The sequence below is a fragment of the Chrysochloris asiatica genome, unplaced genomic scaffold, assembly GCF_000296735.1.
Source record: "Chrysochloris asiatica unplaced genomic scaffold, ChrAsi1.0 scaffold00054, whole genome shotgun sequence".
NCBI classification, from domain to species: domain Eukaryota; kingdom Metazoa; phylum Chordata; class Mammalia; order Afrosoricida; family Chrysochloridae; genus Chrysochloris; species Chrysochloris asiatica.
The window spans coordinates 14559673-14577874 of NW_006408572.1; the positions used below are offsets into that span (position 1 = coordinate 14559673).

At 42.7% G+C, this 18202-nt stretch overlaps 1 protein-coding gene across 1 annotated transcript in view; it reads left to right on the forward strand.

Annotated features, from left to right (window-relative positions):
- DNAH9 (dynein, axonemal, heavy chain 9) overlaps nucleotides 1–14950 on the forward strand; it is a 556281-nt gene extending 541331 nt beyond the window's left edge. The window contains exons 68-69 of the mRNA XM_006863433.1: nucleotides 4247–4636; nucleotides 14654–14950. Coding sequence (XP_006863495.1) covers nucleotides 4247–4636; nucleotides 14654–14881 — 618 coding nt within the window. The 3' untranslated portion in view covers nucleotides 14882–14950. The remainder of the gene's footprint in view (nucleotides 1–4246; nucleotides 4637–14653) is intronic.
- The last annotated feature ends 3252 nt before the right edge of the window (nucleotides 14951–18202 follow it).

Genomic DNA, 18202 nt, shown 5'->3' on the forward strand with positions numbered 1-18202 from the left:
ATAGCACTTAACAACAACACAATCAACAGCAGCAGAGCGGACAGAAAGGAGCCCTAGTGGTACCATGGGTTAAGCGTTGGGCTGCTAACCACAAAGTCAACATTTCAAATTCTCCAGTCAATCCACATGAGAAAGATGAGGTGGTCTGCTCCCGTAAAAGTTTACAGTCTGGGAAACCCTAAGGAGCAGTTCTACTGAGTCGTACAGGGCCACTGTGAGTCAGAATTGGCTCAGTGGCCTTGGGTTTGCCTTTGGGTTTTGGCTTGGGGCAAGCAGAACACAGTACTGCAGATATCTTAAATTCAGGCATCTAGTCACCAGAATTGTAAGACAGTACACTTTAAAGCTACCTATTTGTGTTATTTTTGCACCAGGTTACCAGGATACCTAGTCACTTATATTCCTCTAGCTCTGAATCTGAACAAATAACTGAACTGGCCACTTACATGTGGGTTAAGCCAAAATATCACCACAAAGAAAAGATCGAGTAAACAAATCAAAATCAAAGATTATAAGAGGTTTTTTAACTCTAACGAACAAAGATCTTGAATTATGATAAAACTATTTATCTGGAATCAATTGTTGGTCTCTTATAAAGTCTTAACAATTTAAGATCAAATTAATTACAGCTTAATTGTTTTTGCCCTGTTCTTAAGTTTACAATGTAATTTGTTGTTGTTAAATGTTGTTAAGTTGGTCTGACTGACTCATAGAGATCCTGCATAGGATTTCCAAGGAGCAGATGGTGAGTTTGAACCGCCAACCTTCAAACCAGCCTTGCAGCCCAGTGCTTATCCTACAGCACCACACCAGGACTCCTACAATGCAATGACTTATATTAAATCTATGGTGTTTAGATATTTGGGTAGAAAATAGAAGGAACTTACACTCATCATTTCACAAGGAAAACATTTTCTCAAAAGATCTTCTTAACATAATGATTGGAGTGAGATACAGGTAAATTTCAGGGGTGTCAGAACCCTACAGAACATCAATGAGGACATCATTCCCAGCTAGCAGGTACGGAGCACCTACACTGGTCCAGGCACAGGACCAGGTACTCCCATCCATCATCTCATTAATCCTCTTCATGGCTATTTAGACTTCTGGTGTGGCGCTGCAGGTTAATGCACTGGACTGCAAAAGTCGGTTTGAACCTCAAGGTCAGCAGTTCAAGCTCACCAGCCACTCCTTGGAAACTCTGTTGGGTCACTATGGGTCAGAACTGACTCTACGGCACTTAACGACAACAACGATGATTCTATGAGATTCAAAGACCCAGAAAATTTTCTTAAAAACATCTTTTCCCTTCTTTTGTAACCAAAACATATCATACATAGACTTTGAAAGTTACACCAAAGAAAGTAGAACACCATCATCAACTGATCATTAATTTTTTTCCCATTTGTAATAAAGTTCATTTTAATACTTGACATTGTTTTATTAAATCATCAGCTATTTCAAGGGAAATGTTTTTACTACCTAATAAATTAAATAAAAATTGCACATGATGATAAATTATGAGGAAAATCCTATTGTCTCAGGGGCTTGCTTTTGGTTCAGATATACGTGGACACAGTACTTTTTTATTTAGGTAAAACTCACACAACATCAAAATAGCTATTCACCATTATAAAGTGCACAGTTTAGAGGCATTTGGTGTGGCGCCGTCGGATAAGACACTAGATCAAAAAGTCGGTTTAAACCACAAGGTCAGCGGTTCAAACCCACCAGCCACTCCTTGGAAATCCTATACAGGGTCACTATGAGTCAGAACAGACTTGACGGCACTTAACAAAAATATCCATCCATAATAGTCCTGGTGTGGTGATGTAGGATAAGCATTAGACTGCTATCCACCAGGTTGGTGGTTCAAACCCACCAGCCGCTCCTTTGAAACCCTATACAGGGTCGCTATGAGTTGGAATCAACTCGACAGCACTTAACAACAAATACACTCACAGTGTTACGCAACTGTCTACCTATCTAGTTCCAAGACATTTTTATCACCCCAAAAGAAAACCCCGACATCCATTAAATACTTATTTCCCGTCCCCTGCTTCCCAGTCCCTGACATGGTGAGACAAAAAGCTTTCTGTCTCTATCTATTTTCCTAGTCTCTGTATTTCATATGAATGGAATCATACAATGTGACCGTTCGTGTTTGCTGCCTTTCAGTTTATAAAAAGTATTTTACATGGCCTCTTTTTAGAAACCTGTCGTGGCACTGTAGGATTAGCACTGGATCGCTAACTGCAAGGTCAGTGGTTCAAACCTACTAACGGCTCCTTGGAAGCTCTCTGCAGGGTTGCTATGAGTCAGAACCAGCTCGACTGCATTTAACAACAACAATATACACTGAAGTGGAGATTCCTAAGTGGAGATTCTAAATAAAGAGAACTTTCTTTCTTTCCTATTTTAGCTCAATAACAGAATTTATTTCAGCAGATCCTTAAGGAAATCCACCACAAGAAATGTTTGTTCACCAAACTAGGATGTGGTTGAAAGTGATAGATAGGCTTTGGTGGTAGAACCAGGGTACTTGTTCCTCCCATTGACCTGGATGTGGACTTTTAAAATCCTTCGCAACACACTGCTCTGGGCAACACCTGGATACAACTGAGTAGACATGGGATGAAACCTATTTGTCTACCCCTGTCATACAGTTCATTGATTTGAAGGATTGTTGTTGTTAAGTGCCATCAAGTCGATTCCGACCCATAGCGACCCTGTACAGGGTTTCCAAGGCTGCAAATCTTGACGGGAGTAGAAAGCCTCATCTTTCTCCCGCAAAGCGGCTGGTAGTTTCGAACTGCTGACCTTAAGGTTTGCAGCCTGATTCGTAACCACTATGCTATATTTGAAGGGAAAACCATGTAATTCAGGCTGTAGTCATTAGCATTGGTCTGAATGTTTTTGCTGTTGTTGTTAAGTGCAGTCAAGTCGGTTCTGACTCATAGCAGCCTTGTATAGGGTTTCCAAGGAGCAGCTGGTGAGTTTGAACCCAACGACCTTGTGGTACACATTGGCCTTGCAGTCCAGTGCTTTATCCCACAACGCCACACCAGGACTCTGCTCTGAATGTTGTTATTGTTGTTGTTGTTATGTGCTGTGGAGTCGGTTCCAACTCATAGCAACCCTGTACAGGGTTTTCGAGGCTATAAATATTTATGGGAGCAGAAAGCCTCATCTTTCTCCCGTGGAACAGCTGGTAGTTTTGAACTGCTGACCTTACGGTTCACAGCCCGATTCATAACCACTACACTACAAGAGTTCCTATCGTCTGAATGTTAGGAGTATTGATAACTTACAGTAGCCCAGCCACTAGACCCTCCCACAGAAAGTGTGCCTGTAAGAGCTATACGCTATCTGGTCAGTTTATAAAGAAGCTATTTTCTGTCAATCATGAGTCAGGAGTTTAGTCTCTTGCTGTCATTCAGGATGCTGGAATGTGTTCATTCAGAGGGAGATGTACCTCATTCTTTTTAGCAATGCTAAAAGTTGAAATAATTGGGTCCACACATTCACAGTGCCTGTCTCCAGCAGACAAGCAAGGGGACTCCAGATCCCATAGGGGCCTCTTTCATGGTCTTAACCATCTTCAATCAGTGGGCACCTCAGGTCTTCTCGGTTACCCTACCCCCTGCACGGAAACCATTTTAATAAAAATGGGACCCTTCAGAAATTGCTAGAGATACGTGATAGAGCCAAAGTTAGAAATTTTAAAGATAGCATTAGGTGGAAATCTTTTTTCTCTCACAAATCAGCTATCTAGCAGTTAAAAGAGAGTCCCTTAAAGTTCACTTTGTATAACTAGTTGGATTTTTTTAGGAAAAAGCCTTGATTTGGGGGAATATAGATTTTTTTCAGTCTTTGACTTGATCTTTCTAAGATGTATGCAAGAAAGCCGTAAGGCTGCTGAAAGGCTGGAAGAAAACTGTGGACCCCAAACGCTGGCATAGAGCTGAGCAGACACAGAATGCACGGGGGGGTTAAGGTCCATGGGGACAGCCGATTAGGTTTTTTGAAATACCATCGATAGACGGGTATAGTCTCTGACACCCCTGGAGAAGGGAGGATTTTACAGGAACAAGCTGAGACAAGTCTTGCAAATCAGGTGTTCGACAGAGGTGGTCATTGCATCCTGCTATGCCTGGAGCCATGTCCCATCTGTCCAGGTGCATGAGCCAGAGGAACTTTAAGACAGGTCATTTGCAGAGATGTTATTGCCTATCTTTGTCCTCAGGGGGAGCTGACCATGACCAATGACATGGAGAACTTACAGAATGCCCTGTACCTAGACATGGTGCCAGAGGCATGGGCCAGGCGAGCCTACCCCTCCACAACAGGACTGGCAGCCTGGTTTTTGGACCTCCTCAACCGAATCAAGGAGCTGGAGGCCTGGACAGGCGACTTTGCAATGCCCTCCACTGTGTGGCTGACAGGCTTCTTCAACCCCCAGTCATTCCTGACCGCCATCATGCAGTCCACTGCCCGCAAGAATGAGTGGCCACTGGACCAGATGGCCCTGCAGTGTGACGTGACAAAGAAGAACAGAGAAGAATTCAGGAGCCCACCTCGGGAAGGGGCATATGTCCACGGTCTCTTCATGGAAGGTGCCCGCTGGGACACACAGGTAAAACCTGGACCTCTCATGAGTTGATTAAATACATCTCATATAGTATAATGACTGAAAGTGACACCCTTGAATCTTTTAACCTAGATAACCTTTCTTTCCTTGCGGCTATTAAGCCATTTTTATACAGCTAGGCATGGAGTCCTGGTGTGGCGCTGTAGTCATTTGAACCTTAAGGTTGGTGGTTCAAGCTCACCAGCTGCTCCTTGGAAACCCTATACAGGGTCGCTATGGGTCGGAATCGACTTGACAGCAGTTAACAACAACAACAAGGCATGGTAAGATCAACACTGGACTGTGAACCCCAAGGTCGGCAGGTCAAACCCACCAGCTGCTCCTCGGAAACCCTAATCAGGGTTGCTATGAGTCGGAACTGACACAATGGCAGTTAACAACAACAGCAGTCTATGCCATCGTAAATCCAATCAATGTGCGGTCGCCAATGACAGAATCACTTGTCTAAGTGAAGAGCGGCCAGGCAGCTTCCTTCTCAAGGTCCACGCTGTTTGAACACGGTGCTATAGGCATTAATGTGTTTTCAGTTGACTCTTGTGTGTGTAGGGTTTCTGAGGTATGACTGCTGAGTTTAAAGTGCCAACCTCGCCATTCAAACCAACCTTGCTGTCCAGTGCTTATCCTACAGCACCACACCAAAACTCTGTAGGGTTGACCAGGATCCCAGGAAACACCATAATGAGAAAACACAGTAAAAGACAAAAGGGAAAGTCGGGAAGAAGCTCAAAAGATAAGCATGATGGCACTTTGTGTGTCGTGGGGGTGGGGGGTGGGGGGAGATACTGATTCTGTGCATCCACCTCCCATTTTCATGACCTTGTTTTTAGTAATAATAATTTTTAAACTTTCCAAAAAATAATACCTGCCCTCGATACTAGAGAAAAGTCCACACAGTCCACGCAATTAAAATGTAAAAGGATTTATTCAGAGAAAAGGAAAGGAAAAAGTTATCACATCCTGATGCAGGAAGTCTATATATAAGTGAGGAATGAGGATTCCAACAAAAATGTTCTCACACCAACAACTATAGTTCATGAAACAAAGAAATAATAATACAGTTGTTTGGTTGGTTCATTTGTGGTTGAGATCACAGTAGAATGTGTTTGGGGTGGGGACCAGGCTTCTCTTGGACGATTGCATGTGAAGAGTTACAGCAGTTGTGTGCTGTGGAGTCGGTTCCTACTCATAGAATCCTTACACAGGGTTGCTGAAGCTGCCAATCTTCACAGGAGTCCAAAGCCTCATCTATCTCCCACACAGCGGCTGGAAGATTCGAACAATGACCTTCAGTTAGTAGCCCAACTTGTAACCCACTACGCTACCAGAGCGCCAAACAAGTAATACCAATGAGAAAATAACCTTCAGCACTAAAAGGCATAAAAGAGGGTCAAAGGCTGGTGTGATGCTACTGGATAATGCACTGGATCACAAGGTCGGAGGTTCAAACCCACCAGCCGCTCCTTGGGAGCCCTATACAGGGTCACTAGGAGTCAGAACCAACTCGACAGCACTTAACACCAACAACAGCTACCAACAGAAGATAAATATAAATGATGAAAAGATACAATGTTAATTCAAAATTTACATCTCACAAAATTAATCCTATGACTTTCCCTAATAATAAAGGGCTAATAGAATCTAAGGAGCTCTGGTAGCATAGTGGTTACGAATCAGGCAGCCAACCTTAAGGTTAACAGTTCGAAACTACCGGTAGCTACGTGGGAGAAAGATGAGGCTTTCTGCTCCCATAAAGATTTACAGCCTCAGAAACCCTGTACAGGGTCGCTATGAGTCGGAACCAATTCCATGGCACTTAACAACAACAATAGAATATAAAAGTAAAGGCAATTAAAAAGAAACTGCATTAAAAATTAAAAGATATATGGATTCTAATCGTAAACATAATATGGGGGATAAAACTATTTTCTAACAGTAGTATTCATTTAAAGAGGTCTGGGCTCACAGGGGGGAAATATACATCAAAATACTGAATTACACCCCACAGCTGAAGCCCAACAGTGATAAAAGAATTAAGATAATTAGAAAACAAATTGCTAGTGTTTTATAGTTAAATGATTCATTATTATAAAAGTGCAAATTTATAAAGCAAAGACTATTTTAAAGGCACAATGGAAACTAAACAAACATTATTAATCCTGAACTTTTCCACAAGCCATAAATTCAAATTAAATTTAAAAAGCTATGATAGTTTCAAAGCAGGCACTATAGTCTAATCATTAAAGCCTTCAAAGTATTCACAATTCACAACTGTAATTTCTGGTGACTAGAAAAAAACTTCAAAAAGTGTTCAAGAGTTAAATCACTTCAGGTTTAACTTAGATAAATAACTTAAGGTTTAACGTGGAGACTAGACCAAAAGGTTGGTTGAACTGCAAGGTTGGCAGTCCAGACTCACCAGTCGCTCCTCAGAAACCTTACACTGGGTTGCTATGAGTCAGAACTTACTTGATGGCACTTAACAACAACATAAAGATTTAACTGGTGAATTATGTTGTTGTTAAGCACCATCATCGAGTCGGTCCAACCCCTAGCAACGTTGTGTACGATTTCTGAGATGCTGGTGAGCTTGAACTGCCAACCTTGCAGTTCAAACCGAAGATGGAAACAGACACAAAAGGGTCTAAAGTTTACAGCAGTTACACAAAGTGTTTCTGGTCGGGTCTAGTGATGCCGAGAGAATGGTTTATTCAACTGTCATCTGCTTCACTCCCTGGCAATGCTTGAATTTTAAAATCAGTTGTTCACAAGGCTCAACAGTACATTTGCAAATCGAGGCAGTCTTCAGATGGGATGAATGAATCCAAGCTTTGACTCTCTGTAATTTGACAGCATAAGAGTTTGTGAGTAAGATCAAGTAAAATCTCTTCCACTGAGGTAGGAGGAAATCTTTCCATCAGTGTCTTATCCCAGTAGACATAATCTCCAGATTAAAAAAAGGAGAGGCAGCAAGCTTTCTGATAGCTTTATTAGTAAATCCTCTTTAAGAAAGATAGCATGGTGTCTAGCATAGTGAATGAAGGATCAACAGTACTTTGGTAAATCAGCTTGAATTAAATTTGGATCGGCGATAACTGCCAAATATGGTAAATTCATTGGTGAACCTGTTACAATTTCATTTAGGAGTCAGTTTCTGAAGGCTGAAACATGTGCTTCTCAAATTCATTAATACCAACGGGAGTGCTTGTAACCAAATCAATCCCATGGAGGATGTAAGTTTTACCAATTGAGACGTTATAATTACATTCGTTTTTTATACAAGGCCAGGAGACTGGAGGTGATAAGAACCATGGAGTCTTGGGGAAGTGACTTTTATTACTTGTCCAATAAAATGGGTTCCTCGTTACCAGAGGACAGCTGGTGTTCCCCACACGGGAGTAGTTTCCAATCACTTCTTTGCAATAAATACTGCTGTGGCCTTTCGCCAAGGAAAGGCTTCAACCCCATGTGAATACCTGCAGATTATAACTAATACAAATCTATAACCATTAGGAGGGGGACCAGTAGTGTAGTGGTTACGAGTCGGGCTGCTAACCTCAGGGTCAGCAGTTCGAAACTACCAGAGGTTCCAAGGGGAAAAGATGAGGCTTTCTGCTCCTGTAAAGATTTACAGCCTTGGAAATCCTATGCAGGGTCGCTATGAGTCAGAACCAACTCCACGGCACATAACCACCACCAGCAGGGTTTATCTGGATAAAATCCATTTGCCATTCAAACACTGGTCTAGTTGGCAAAGGGTATTTTCCAAGTAAGGCTTGATAATGTGTTGTTGTTAAGTGCTGATTCCAAATCATAACAACCTGTAGAGGGATTCTGAGGAGCAGTTGGTGAACTTGAACCAACAACCTTGTGGTTGGTTTGTTGTTATGTGCCGTGGAGTCAGTTCTGACTCATGTTTCCCAAGGCTGTAAATCTTTACAGAAGCAAAAAACCTCACCTTTCTCCCGCGAAACAGCTGGTAGTTTCAAACTGCTGACCATGAGATTAGTAGCCCAAGTCATAACCAGTACACTACTCCTGTGCTTATCCTATAGCGCCATACCACGGCTCTCAGTGAACACAAGTCTACATCTTTCCAAAACTGCTCCCCAAAATATTTTAATATGTCTGTTGTCTTGTTCCTACCCAAGTGTCCTGTCATATGGAAGGTGCTTACCAGGGGAATATGTAAACCTTTGGTAACAATGAGTTTGGTATTAGATCTTCTCATAAGGAGGAACTTTTGTTCAATTTACAGCTTTCTCTTATTCATCATTCTATCTCTAGTTTAGAAGCATGTTTCTGATGGCAGGCTAAATCATGTTAAACTGGAAGATACCATCCAGGGCCTCCTATTATTTTATCTTTGGCTATTTCAGGGGTTGTCCATCACATTTGCCATGGAAACGGGACTCATTAGGATGATAGTCATATGAAGGTTCATAAAGAATTTGCATGAAGACCACTCATCATCTTAAAAGCGAATAAGCTGTCCAAAGAGATGTAACAGTTGAAACAACATACATGGTAGGCTGTGGCTAAAACATTTCCCATCCAAAAAAAATTCTTCCAACAGACATCACCATGTCTGTAAGTCAGGTAAAAAAATAGGGGCACATGTAAGCAACTTGGCAGGGTGAGTTCATTGTCAAAACTCATCTTCAACTGTAGAACTGGATCTTGACGCTACTCAGTATACTTCCAGTCCTTGACTTCTTCAGAAGCTATTTGTTGATAGCTACCAAAGGTTTTTCAAAGGTCAGGAAATCAATAAAAATTAAAAAGGCATTGACTTGCTATAGCGAGACCTAATTTCACATGGCTTCTTAGGAAAAGTCATTTGATGGTTTTAAGGGGAATCATCTTTTTGCTTCTTTCTTTACATCCTTGTCGTGACTAGGACTGTCATGAGTGGGTTGAGATGCAGCTCTTTTAGCTGCAACATCAGCTAATGCATTGCCTCTAATCTCTTCTGTCTGGGGGATGTTTTGATGTGGATGGGCTTGAATTTTAACTACTGCCATCTCAGAGGGGGAACAAGCGCTTCCAGGACATTGGCCACCAAGGGGCCATTTTTAATTTGGGTCCCAAATGATATCAGAAATCCCCTTTGTTTTAATCCTATTTCAAATTAATGAATGATTTCAAAAGAATCCCTCAAATTCGTGTAAATGGTGGCCGATTTTTCTGGAAGCCAACTTGCAAATCATGGCGAACACAATCAATTCAGCTGGTTGGGCTGAAGTAACAGCATCTTGCTTTCCCAAATTGTAATCAATGTGATAATAGCATCATTGTTGTTGTATGCCGTGGAGTTGGTTCCGACTCATAGCGACCCTGTACAGGGTTTCCGAGGCTGTAAATCTTTTATGGGAGCAGAAAGCCTCATCTTTCTCCTGTGGAACAGCTGGTAGTTTTGAATTGCTGACCTTGAGATTAGCAGCCTGATTCATAACCACTACGCTACCAGAGCTCCTTGGTAATAGCATTACCCACCTTGATCTTGAGAAGTAGAGGAATCTGGGTTTAAACAATGACCTATCAATAAAGATAATGAAATGAGGATGGAGAAGGGGCGTGTCCTGTAGGTATTCAATGACCTATCAATGAAGATAATGAAATGAGGATGGAGAAGGGGCATGTCCTGTAGGTATTAGCTTGGAGTGAGTGACTACTTGGCTAAATCTAGGCACTCAGGGGACGCATTTGTAAAATGATCAAATAGAGGCAACAGGGTAGCTGGATTTAAAGAGCTAGTAGTGGGGTCCAAACGTTGGATGCAGTGAAAAATCGGGCTTTATTGGAGGTTAGTACCCTGTTGCCTGGCAAGTTGAGGAAAAGACAAATTGAAGATCCCAGACACAACATGAGAAACATAGACAGCCAAAAAATTTCCCAGTACAATGGCGGCTGTGACTTCTACCAGGTGTGTGGTGGCGAAAATTGCTCAAAAGCCTAGGGGATATACTCTGGCTACTAGATCTGAGTGTCAGCTATAGTATTCTATGGGCTACTGTTGATCTCATGGATCTGAGTGAGAACCTCCCAGGCTCTGGTAACATAGTGGTTACAAATCAGGCTGCGAACCACAAGGTCAGCAGTTCGAAACTACCAACTGTTCCACGGGAGAAAGATGAGGCTTTCTGCTCCCATAAAGATTTACAGCCTCGGAAACCCTATGCAGGATCGCTATGAGTAGGAACCTACTCGACGGCACATAACCACCACCACCAGGCATTTCCAGCAGTTTCCAGCTGTTATAAATCCAACTTATAACTGGGATCAGTTTGAGAACTAAAGTGCCTGACCCAAGCGATGGTACTATCGCCTCATATGCAAAAGTTGGACAATGAATAAGGAAGACTGTAGGACAGTCAGTATATTTGAATTAAGGTGCTGACGAAGAATGTTGAAAGTACTTTGGACTGCCAGAAAAACAAACAAATCTGTCTTGGAAGCAGTACAGCCAGAATGCTCCTTTGAAGTGAGGTTGGGGAGACTTTGTTTCTCATTCTTTCAACACGTTGACAGGACGGACTGGTCCCTGAGACAGGACATCATGCTTGGTAAAGTGGAGGGTCGATGAAAACGAGGAAGAGCCGCTCTGAGATGGACTGACACAGTGGTAACAGCGGAGTCACACATGACAACTGTGAAGATGACACGGGCCTGAGCAGTGTTCTGTTCTCTCGTGCACAGGGTTGCTGTGAGTTGGACAACAACAACAAAATGGCTGGAATGGTGACAAGAGATTCCTTTAACTTAGAAACGGTTTACATGGCCTCTACAGACAACTCAGATAATAGACCCTTTCAAAACTGACAAAGTCGCTGGGCTGTCAGGGAGAAATTCGGCATCCAGGCACAGCAGTTGCCACAAAGCCCTAAGAACCTTCTCAGCTGCTTCCAGTAATAGTAATAGTTGTTGTTGTTGTTGTTGTTGTTGTTGTGTGCCATTTAGTCAGTTACTACTCTTAACAATCCTGTACGTATCCGAAGCTATAAATCTCTCCAGGAGCAGAAAGCCTCTTCTTTCTCCCTTGGAGCAACTGGTGGATTTGAACTGCCAGCCCTGTAGTTAACAGCCCAGTGTGTAACCCATTATACCACCAGGTCTTCTTCTTAGTGGTATGGGTGAAAACACCAGAATACTTCTTTTTGGATGTACAATGACTCCTTGTACTGAGATGTTGTTGTTGTTGTTAAGTGCTGTTGAGTTGGTTCTGACCCATAATGACCCTGTATAAGGTTTCCAAGGAGCAGTTGGTGAGCTTGAACTGCTAACCTTGCAGTTCAAATGGCTTTGCAGTCTGGTGCATTTACCCACAGCGCCACACTAGGACTCACCAGGGTTGAGATAACAGGCCCCGAATAGTTTACTGAAGCTAAAGCCAATTATAATTTTCCCCTGAGCACTTTGTGCCCCTTTTGGACTCCAGGATTGGATATCTGTACACTCAGAGTTTGCAGCTTCTGAAGGTCTAAAACTATCAGTTTATCTTGTTGGGCTTGAACCCTTGGCTCACATGCCTGATTTTGCTGTTCAGTGGTTTGAGCCTATTCGTACACGGTGTTTAGAGGACACCATCTCCCAGCGGGAATGATGGTGTTTGATCAATTTTAAAAGCCCTGGGTTCAAACCATGGACAAAAATAGAAACGAAGGCAATTTCAGAATCACCATTATCTAAATCTAATCCTGAGTATTCTTGGACCAATTATTCTAATCTACCTCCGTAATTATATACACCTTCAGCCTTTTTCTTGTTTACAAGTTTGAATTTTAGTCTAATCGATTTGCTTTGGAAATAGTCTTGGGATTACCTTAATTGGCTGACCATAAATTTGTCTACCTTCCATCAACAAACCTCTGGCAGATGTTAATGGGGAAGAGGGACAGTGATCTCCCACCCTCATCCCATCCAGCCTCAGTCATTCACAGTTGGGCCTTCCCCAGCCCCCAAAACAAGTGAATAAACTGATCAAGATTGGGGACCCCTGGCTGGTGGAGATGAGAATCATGAATTCTTCAGTAAATGTACTGGGTTCCTCCCTGGGCTTAGGAAACTTCCTAGGGTTCTTAGTTCTGCCTTAGTCCACAGTGTAAACAGTTACGTAGGGAGCTCTTCTAGGTCAGGATGTTTGATTTTTTTAAAAGGGTGTCTCAATATGAGGCTTATCTTTGACTCTATCAAGTCTAAAGACCCCAGTACCATAAGGAAATCCAAATGGGGTGTCTTCAGAATAGGACAGCTCAAGGGAGACAGCTGGCCGGTGGGGACAGGGTGTTGTGACCATGGGAAGAGAAGCAGGGGGGAGGGGATCTAACAACTAATAACAGGACAAAGATCAATAACAGGAACTTGTCCCAAGAGCAAATGGATTCCCAGGCATAACGGGGAAGAAATTTTTTTAAAAGTCTAATTCAGCAAGAACTAAATGGAATTAAATCATGCAGTCTTGATCAAAGACGCTATATGAATTTGTCTTTTACAACACCATGAGCTGTTGTTTTCAAAGATTCTATCCCCTAAGGATGTCAGCACGAATGGTAGACTAGGAACCTCCAAAACATCCTCTCCTCCATAAAACAATAAAATCGCTCAGTCAACTTTGTCAGAACTCTGAAATTAGCTAAAGGTTTATGCCAATACAAGTCATATTAGTTCAAGAAAAAAATGAATGGACTTCAGTAAATGAACACGTTTTGTGGCCTTTTAACTTGTCCTATCCCCGCTCCCCCACCCCCAGCAGCCTTAAAAACCAATAGCCTGGAATCACAATGAAAAATAGCAGCCTGGAACATCTTCAAACAAGCAAAACCTGACTAGAAAGTCTTTAAAACCTCATTCCTAGAAATTTTTACCCAGGGGCCTATTTTATTGTGGTGGTGGTGGTTTTGAAAGGCAATTGTTTTAATGATGAGATTGCCTGAGACAGCAGCTAACAATGGGGCAAATAACAGAGTAACCAAAAGGTTAAACAAAAAAGCTGGAAATGAGATGCCCATCACACCAAAAAAAAAAACAAAAACAAGTTGACATCTAACTGATTCCAGTTCCTGGTGTGGCAGAGCACGTCTGTACTCCATACAGTTTTTCAGTCTACTTTTGGAAGGAGATTGCCAGATCTTTCTTCCAAAGCTCCTTTGCATGGGTTCAAACCACCATCCTTGGCTTCCAGTTAGTATTTGAGCACATCTGTGCCACTCATGACGTCTATAGGTTGTTTTTGTTTTTTGAAACTCTGACATATCCATGGGAACCTCAGAGACAGTACCCAGGGACAGGACTATATATATACACGTGCCCAGGGCTCTGTACATGCTCAAGAAAGATGTAATAAGGTCCTAAGCTTACTTACACCTTTAGCTAACCTTGAACCTCTGGGCAAGCAGGAGGGTGAACTCACATCTGAAACTGAAGAGAGGCGGAAACGGGAAATAAAACGAAAAGAGACATTTTCTGGTAGGGACTATGTCGTGCTTATCTGTAAATTCCCAGCACCTACCATGTTGTTGTTGTGAAGTGCCATCGAGTTGATTCTGACCCATAGTGACCCTGTATAGGGTTTCCAAGGAACAGCTGGTGAGCTTGAACTACCAACCCTGCAGTTCAAACAGCTTTGCAGTCTGGCGCATTAGCCCACAGCACCACACCAGGCATGGCATCTGGCAAATATTCAGCATGTTTGTTAAATGAATGAATTAAAAAATAAAAGGAGAAAGTCAAGTTCTAACAGCGCTAATTTATACAAGGGGGTTTCTAAAAGGTCATGCGTTGTTTTGGGGAATGTACTTCAAGAAGTGATTCAGGTTGGACAAAAACAGAAATGGTTTCCATAAACCAGATCCATTTCATTGGTTATTGTTTAAAGAACCTGGAGGGGTAGGTCCAAAGGCAGCAAGGTCATCCCATGTCTCTTAGATCTTCTGATGATGAAGTCAGGCTGGCTGGCTGGGTTCTGGGTCTGATCTAAGAGGGCTCCTCTCATGTTCTTGTCCTCAGGCTGGGATCATTACAGAGGCAAAGCTGAAGGACCTGACTCCCCCCATGCCTGTGATCTTCATCAAGGCCATCCCTTCGGATAAGCAGGATTGCCGCAGTGTCTACCCCTGCCCTCTGTACAAGACTTGCCAGAGGGGACCCACCTATGTGTGGACTTTCAGCTTGAAAACTAAGGAGCCCCCATCCAAGTGGGTTCTAGCAGGAGTAGCCTTGCTTCTCCAGATCTAGCTTCCTGCAGAGCCTCTGAGAAAGCAAGAGAAGAGGGTGGGCTGGGGCTGCCCACAGGGGCAGATGAGTAAGGCTTGACCTCCTCTCACAATTCTGTAGAATTCCTCAGGCACATCTCCAAATGCATGAGCATCAGTGAGATGCTGAGCTAGAGAAGCATGGGACTAGGGACCAGGAGAGAATTCCCTAATATTGAACCTTGGCTAATAAAGTGATTTATTCTTCAACTGTGTCTGGTCCAGTCTTTGAGAGCGGCAGTCATAAATGACCAGGAGGCCCAGAGAAACCTTCCACAAACACCTGAGGGCTGGCCTTGTAATAAAGCAATATACTCAATGTTCCAGCTTCGGGCTAGTTCCTGTGGTCCTTGGACCTGCAGCATCAGCATCCCTCAAGAATCCACATCTGCATTTTACTCACTAGGGGAGTTGTATGCACATTGCACTCTCAGATGCACTGCTCTAGATCAGGGGCTGGGAAAACTTTTGGCTCTGCAGTCATATAGTTTCTGGGAAATTACTCAATTCTTCCACTGGAGCCCCGAAGAAGTCAGACCATATGCAAAAGAAATTGAGTGTGGTTGTGTTTCAATGAAGTTTTTTACATAAACAAGTGTTAGGTTCCAAACACCAGCTTAGAGTATTGTGTTAAGTGCCATCGAATAGGTTCTGACTCATAGTGACTTTACATATGGTCCTCAGTGAGGAGCAGCTACTGAGTTTGAACTGCCAACCTTCTGGTTCAAAGTGGCCTTGTGGTCCAGTGGTTTATCCTACAATGAGCGCCATACCATAAAAGTATATATTTTGTGATATTTATCCTTCATTAATCCACATATCCACTCAATACCTTTTTTTTTCCATTCAATACCTTTCTGTCTAACACCTACTATTTGCTAAGGACACTATAAGCTATGAACAGGGCAGGTGTTTTCCCTGAATTTCTGACACACTTCACATATTTAAGAGGAACCCAAATAAAACTCTTTCCTCCAATGGACCCTGGTGTGATGCTGTAGGATAAGGTACTGGACTGCTAAGTGCAAGGTCGTCGGCAGTTCAAGCCTACCAGCTGCTCTTGGGAGACCCTATATAGGTCGTTAAGTCAAAAGTGAGTCTACCTCACTTACCAACAACAAAGCTTTTTATCCTAAATGTCCTAAATCTTCTTCTGCAAAAAAAAAAATTTACTGGAATCTCAAAAGGGTTCCACAATTTTGATGGGGTACAGAGAGCTCTTACAGGGAAGCTTGTGTGGTAAGACATACCTGTTGGGCCCAGTATTTCTTCTAGGCTCATTATCCCCTCATCACCCTGAAGGCTTCATCTTGAATCAATTACTGTTTAGAACAGTGGTTCTCCAACTTGAGCAGGCATCAGCATCCCCTGGGAGGGCTTGTAAAAACAGAAGTTGTTGGGCCCCACATCTCAGAATTTTTCATTCACTCAAGTCTCTCTCTGGTTCACTAAATCTATAAAGTTACAGATGCTGCTGTTCTGAGGACCACACTTTGAAAATCCCTGAGTTAAACCTTCAAATCCCACCATCCCACAAATCTTTCCTATTCAGAGTACAGAATCCAACGCCAACTCCATGTTCCCTATATCTCCTTGAATGGGGTCTTCCACATCTTCATGCTATAAAGGAGTTAGCAGATTCCTCTTGAAATTCAGGGACTCCAACTTGAGTTTTTCCCATCTCTCTCTCCCATTAGCCAGCAACTCACTCCCCTTTTTTACCAAAGTTTTTTTTTTTTTCCCCTGCTTAGAATTACTCGGTCTTCCTTCCTAACATCTTCTTTCTAGATCCTCACCTTGAACAGTACAATATGGTCAGGCATTAGGACCAAATGAAGAAAGGTGGCGGTCTCACCATACATGAGCAAGAGGATACTTTTCAGCAAATGTATTTGGAAGACTAGGTCATTTGTACAGATTAGATCACATGTGAATAGGCCTCTAGGCAATCAGTAAGATCAATCCTATTGATTTCGTCCTAATACCTACAGACAAAATGAGATAATGAAGATAATTTTAAAGCACAGAGTCCCTCGGCAAAAATGATCATGTAAGTGCAGTGTTAGGAAAAAGAAGACAATTGAGGGATGCTAGCAAGTGGAATCCTGGTGTGGCACTGTAGGATAAGCAACCAACTGCAAGACTGGTTTGAAACCACAAGATCGGTGGTTCAGACCCATAAGCCATTCTGTGGAACACAGGATTGCTATGAGTCGACGGCACTTAACAACAAGCAACTAAGCAAGTGGGCACCCGAGACAAAACAGTGCCAAGTAGTGGCCAAGTTCTCATAACCTGGCCTTTAGGTTAGCACTTAGCACTGCTTTCATCATCTTTTCTAAACTTGGCAGGCCTGTATGGGTTCCTTTAGGAGTTCAACCAGTTGACATCTTCTTTAAGTCCTGGTGTGGTGCTGTGGATTAATGCACTGGACCGCAAGGCTGGTTTGAACAACAAGGTCAGTGGTTCAAGCTCACCAGCCGTTCCCTGGAAACCCTAAACAGGGTCACAATGGGTCAGAACTGACTTGACAGTACTTAACAGCAGCCACCTAAGAACATGCCTTTTGAGAAATAGTCAGTAGAGTGAACATTTCAGACACAAACAAGATGGGGCATGACTCTACTACGTTTATTTAAAACGAGACCATTCAAATTCACGTTTTAATTCTTCCCCTTTGTGTCAAAAAGTACAGGTGAACCTTTCAGTCCTCAGTGCCAGCTTGTCCTCCGTATTGGGAAGACCTACTGTAGAATCCCAGTTCTAAAGGGCTGAACTAAAATTCTTCCCATAAACAGCAATGACAGCTGTACTCTTAAAACGATTCCCAGATGACACTTCTAAAGCTCCATCTGCAAATTACACTTTTATTCCCAAGGGGGTCTAACAGAAGATGCTTAATACAGGGATGAGCTCAAAGACGAAGACAATTCTTTCTCCTGATGCAGAAGCAAGAAATGAAGCTGGCACAAAATCCAGTCCAGGAACCCAATCTCTCTCATTCAAGTTCAAAACCACTGCTGTTTCTCCCTTCTCCAATCCACAAAAATAGACCAGCGATACAAGACGCAATTCCTGCACATGATCCCAATAGCTAAGTACTTTTAATTGACCTGAGAGAGAAATGGCCTAAAAGAGTCTGGCTACTGAAGGGGCTTCTTCCCCAGGTGGGATCGTTGATGTTTGTCAAGGCTCGAGCTCCAGCTGAAACTTTTCCCACAGCGGGAGCATTTGTAAGGTTTCTCTCCCGTGTGGACCCTCTGATGTCGATTGAAGTTTGATCTATGGATGAAACTTTTCTCAC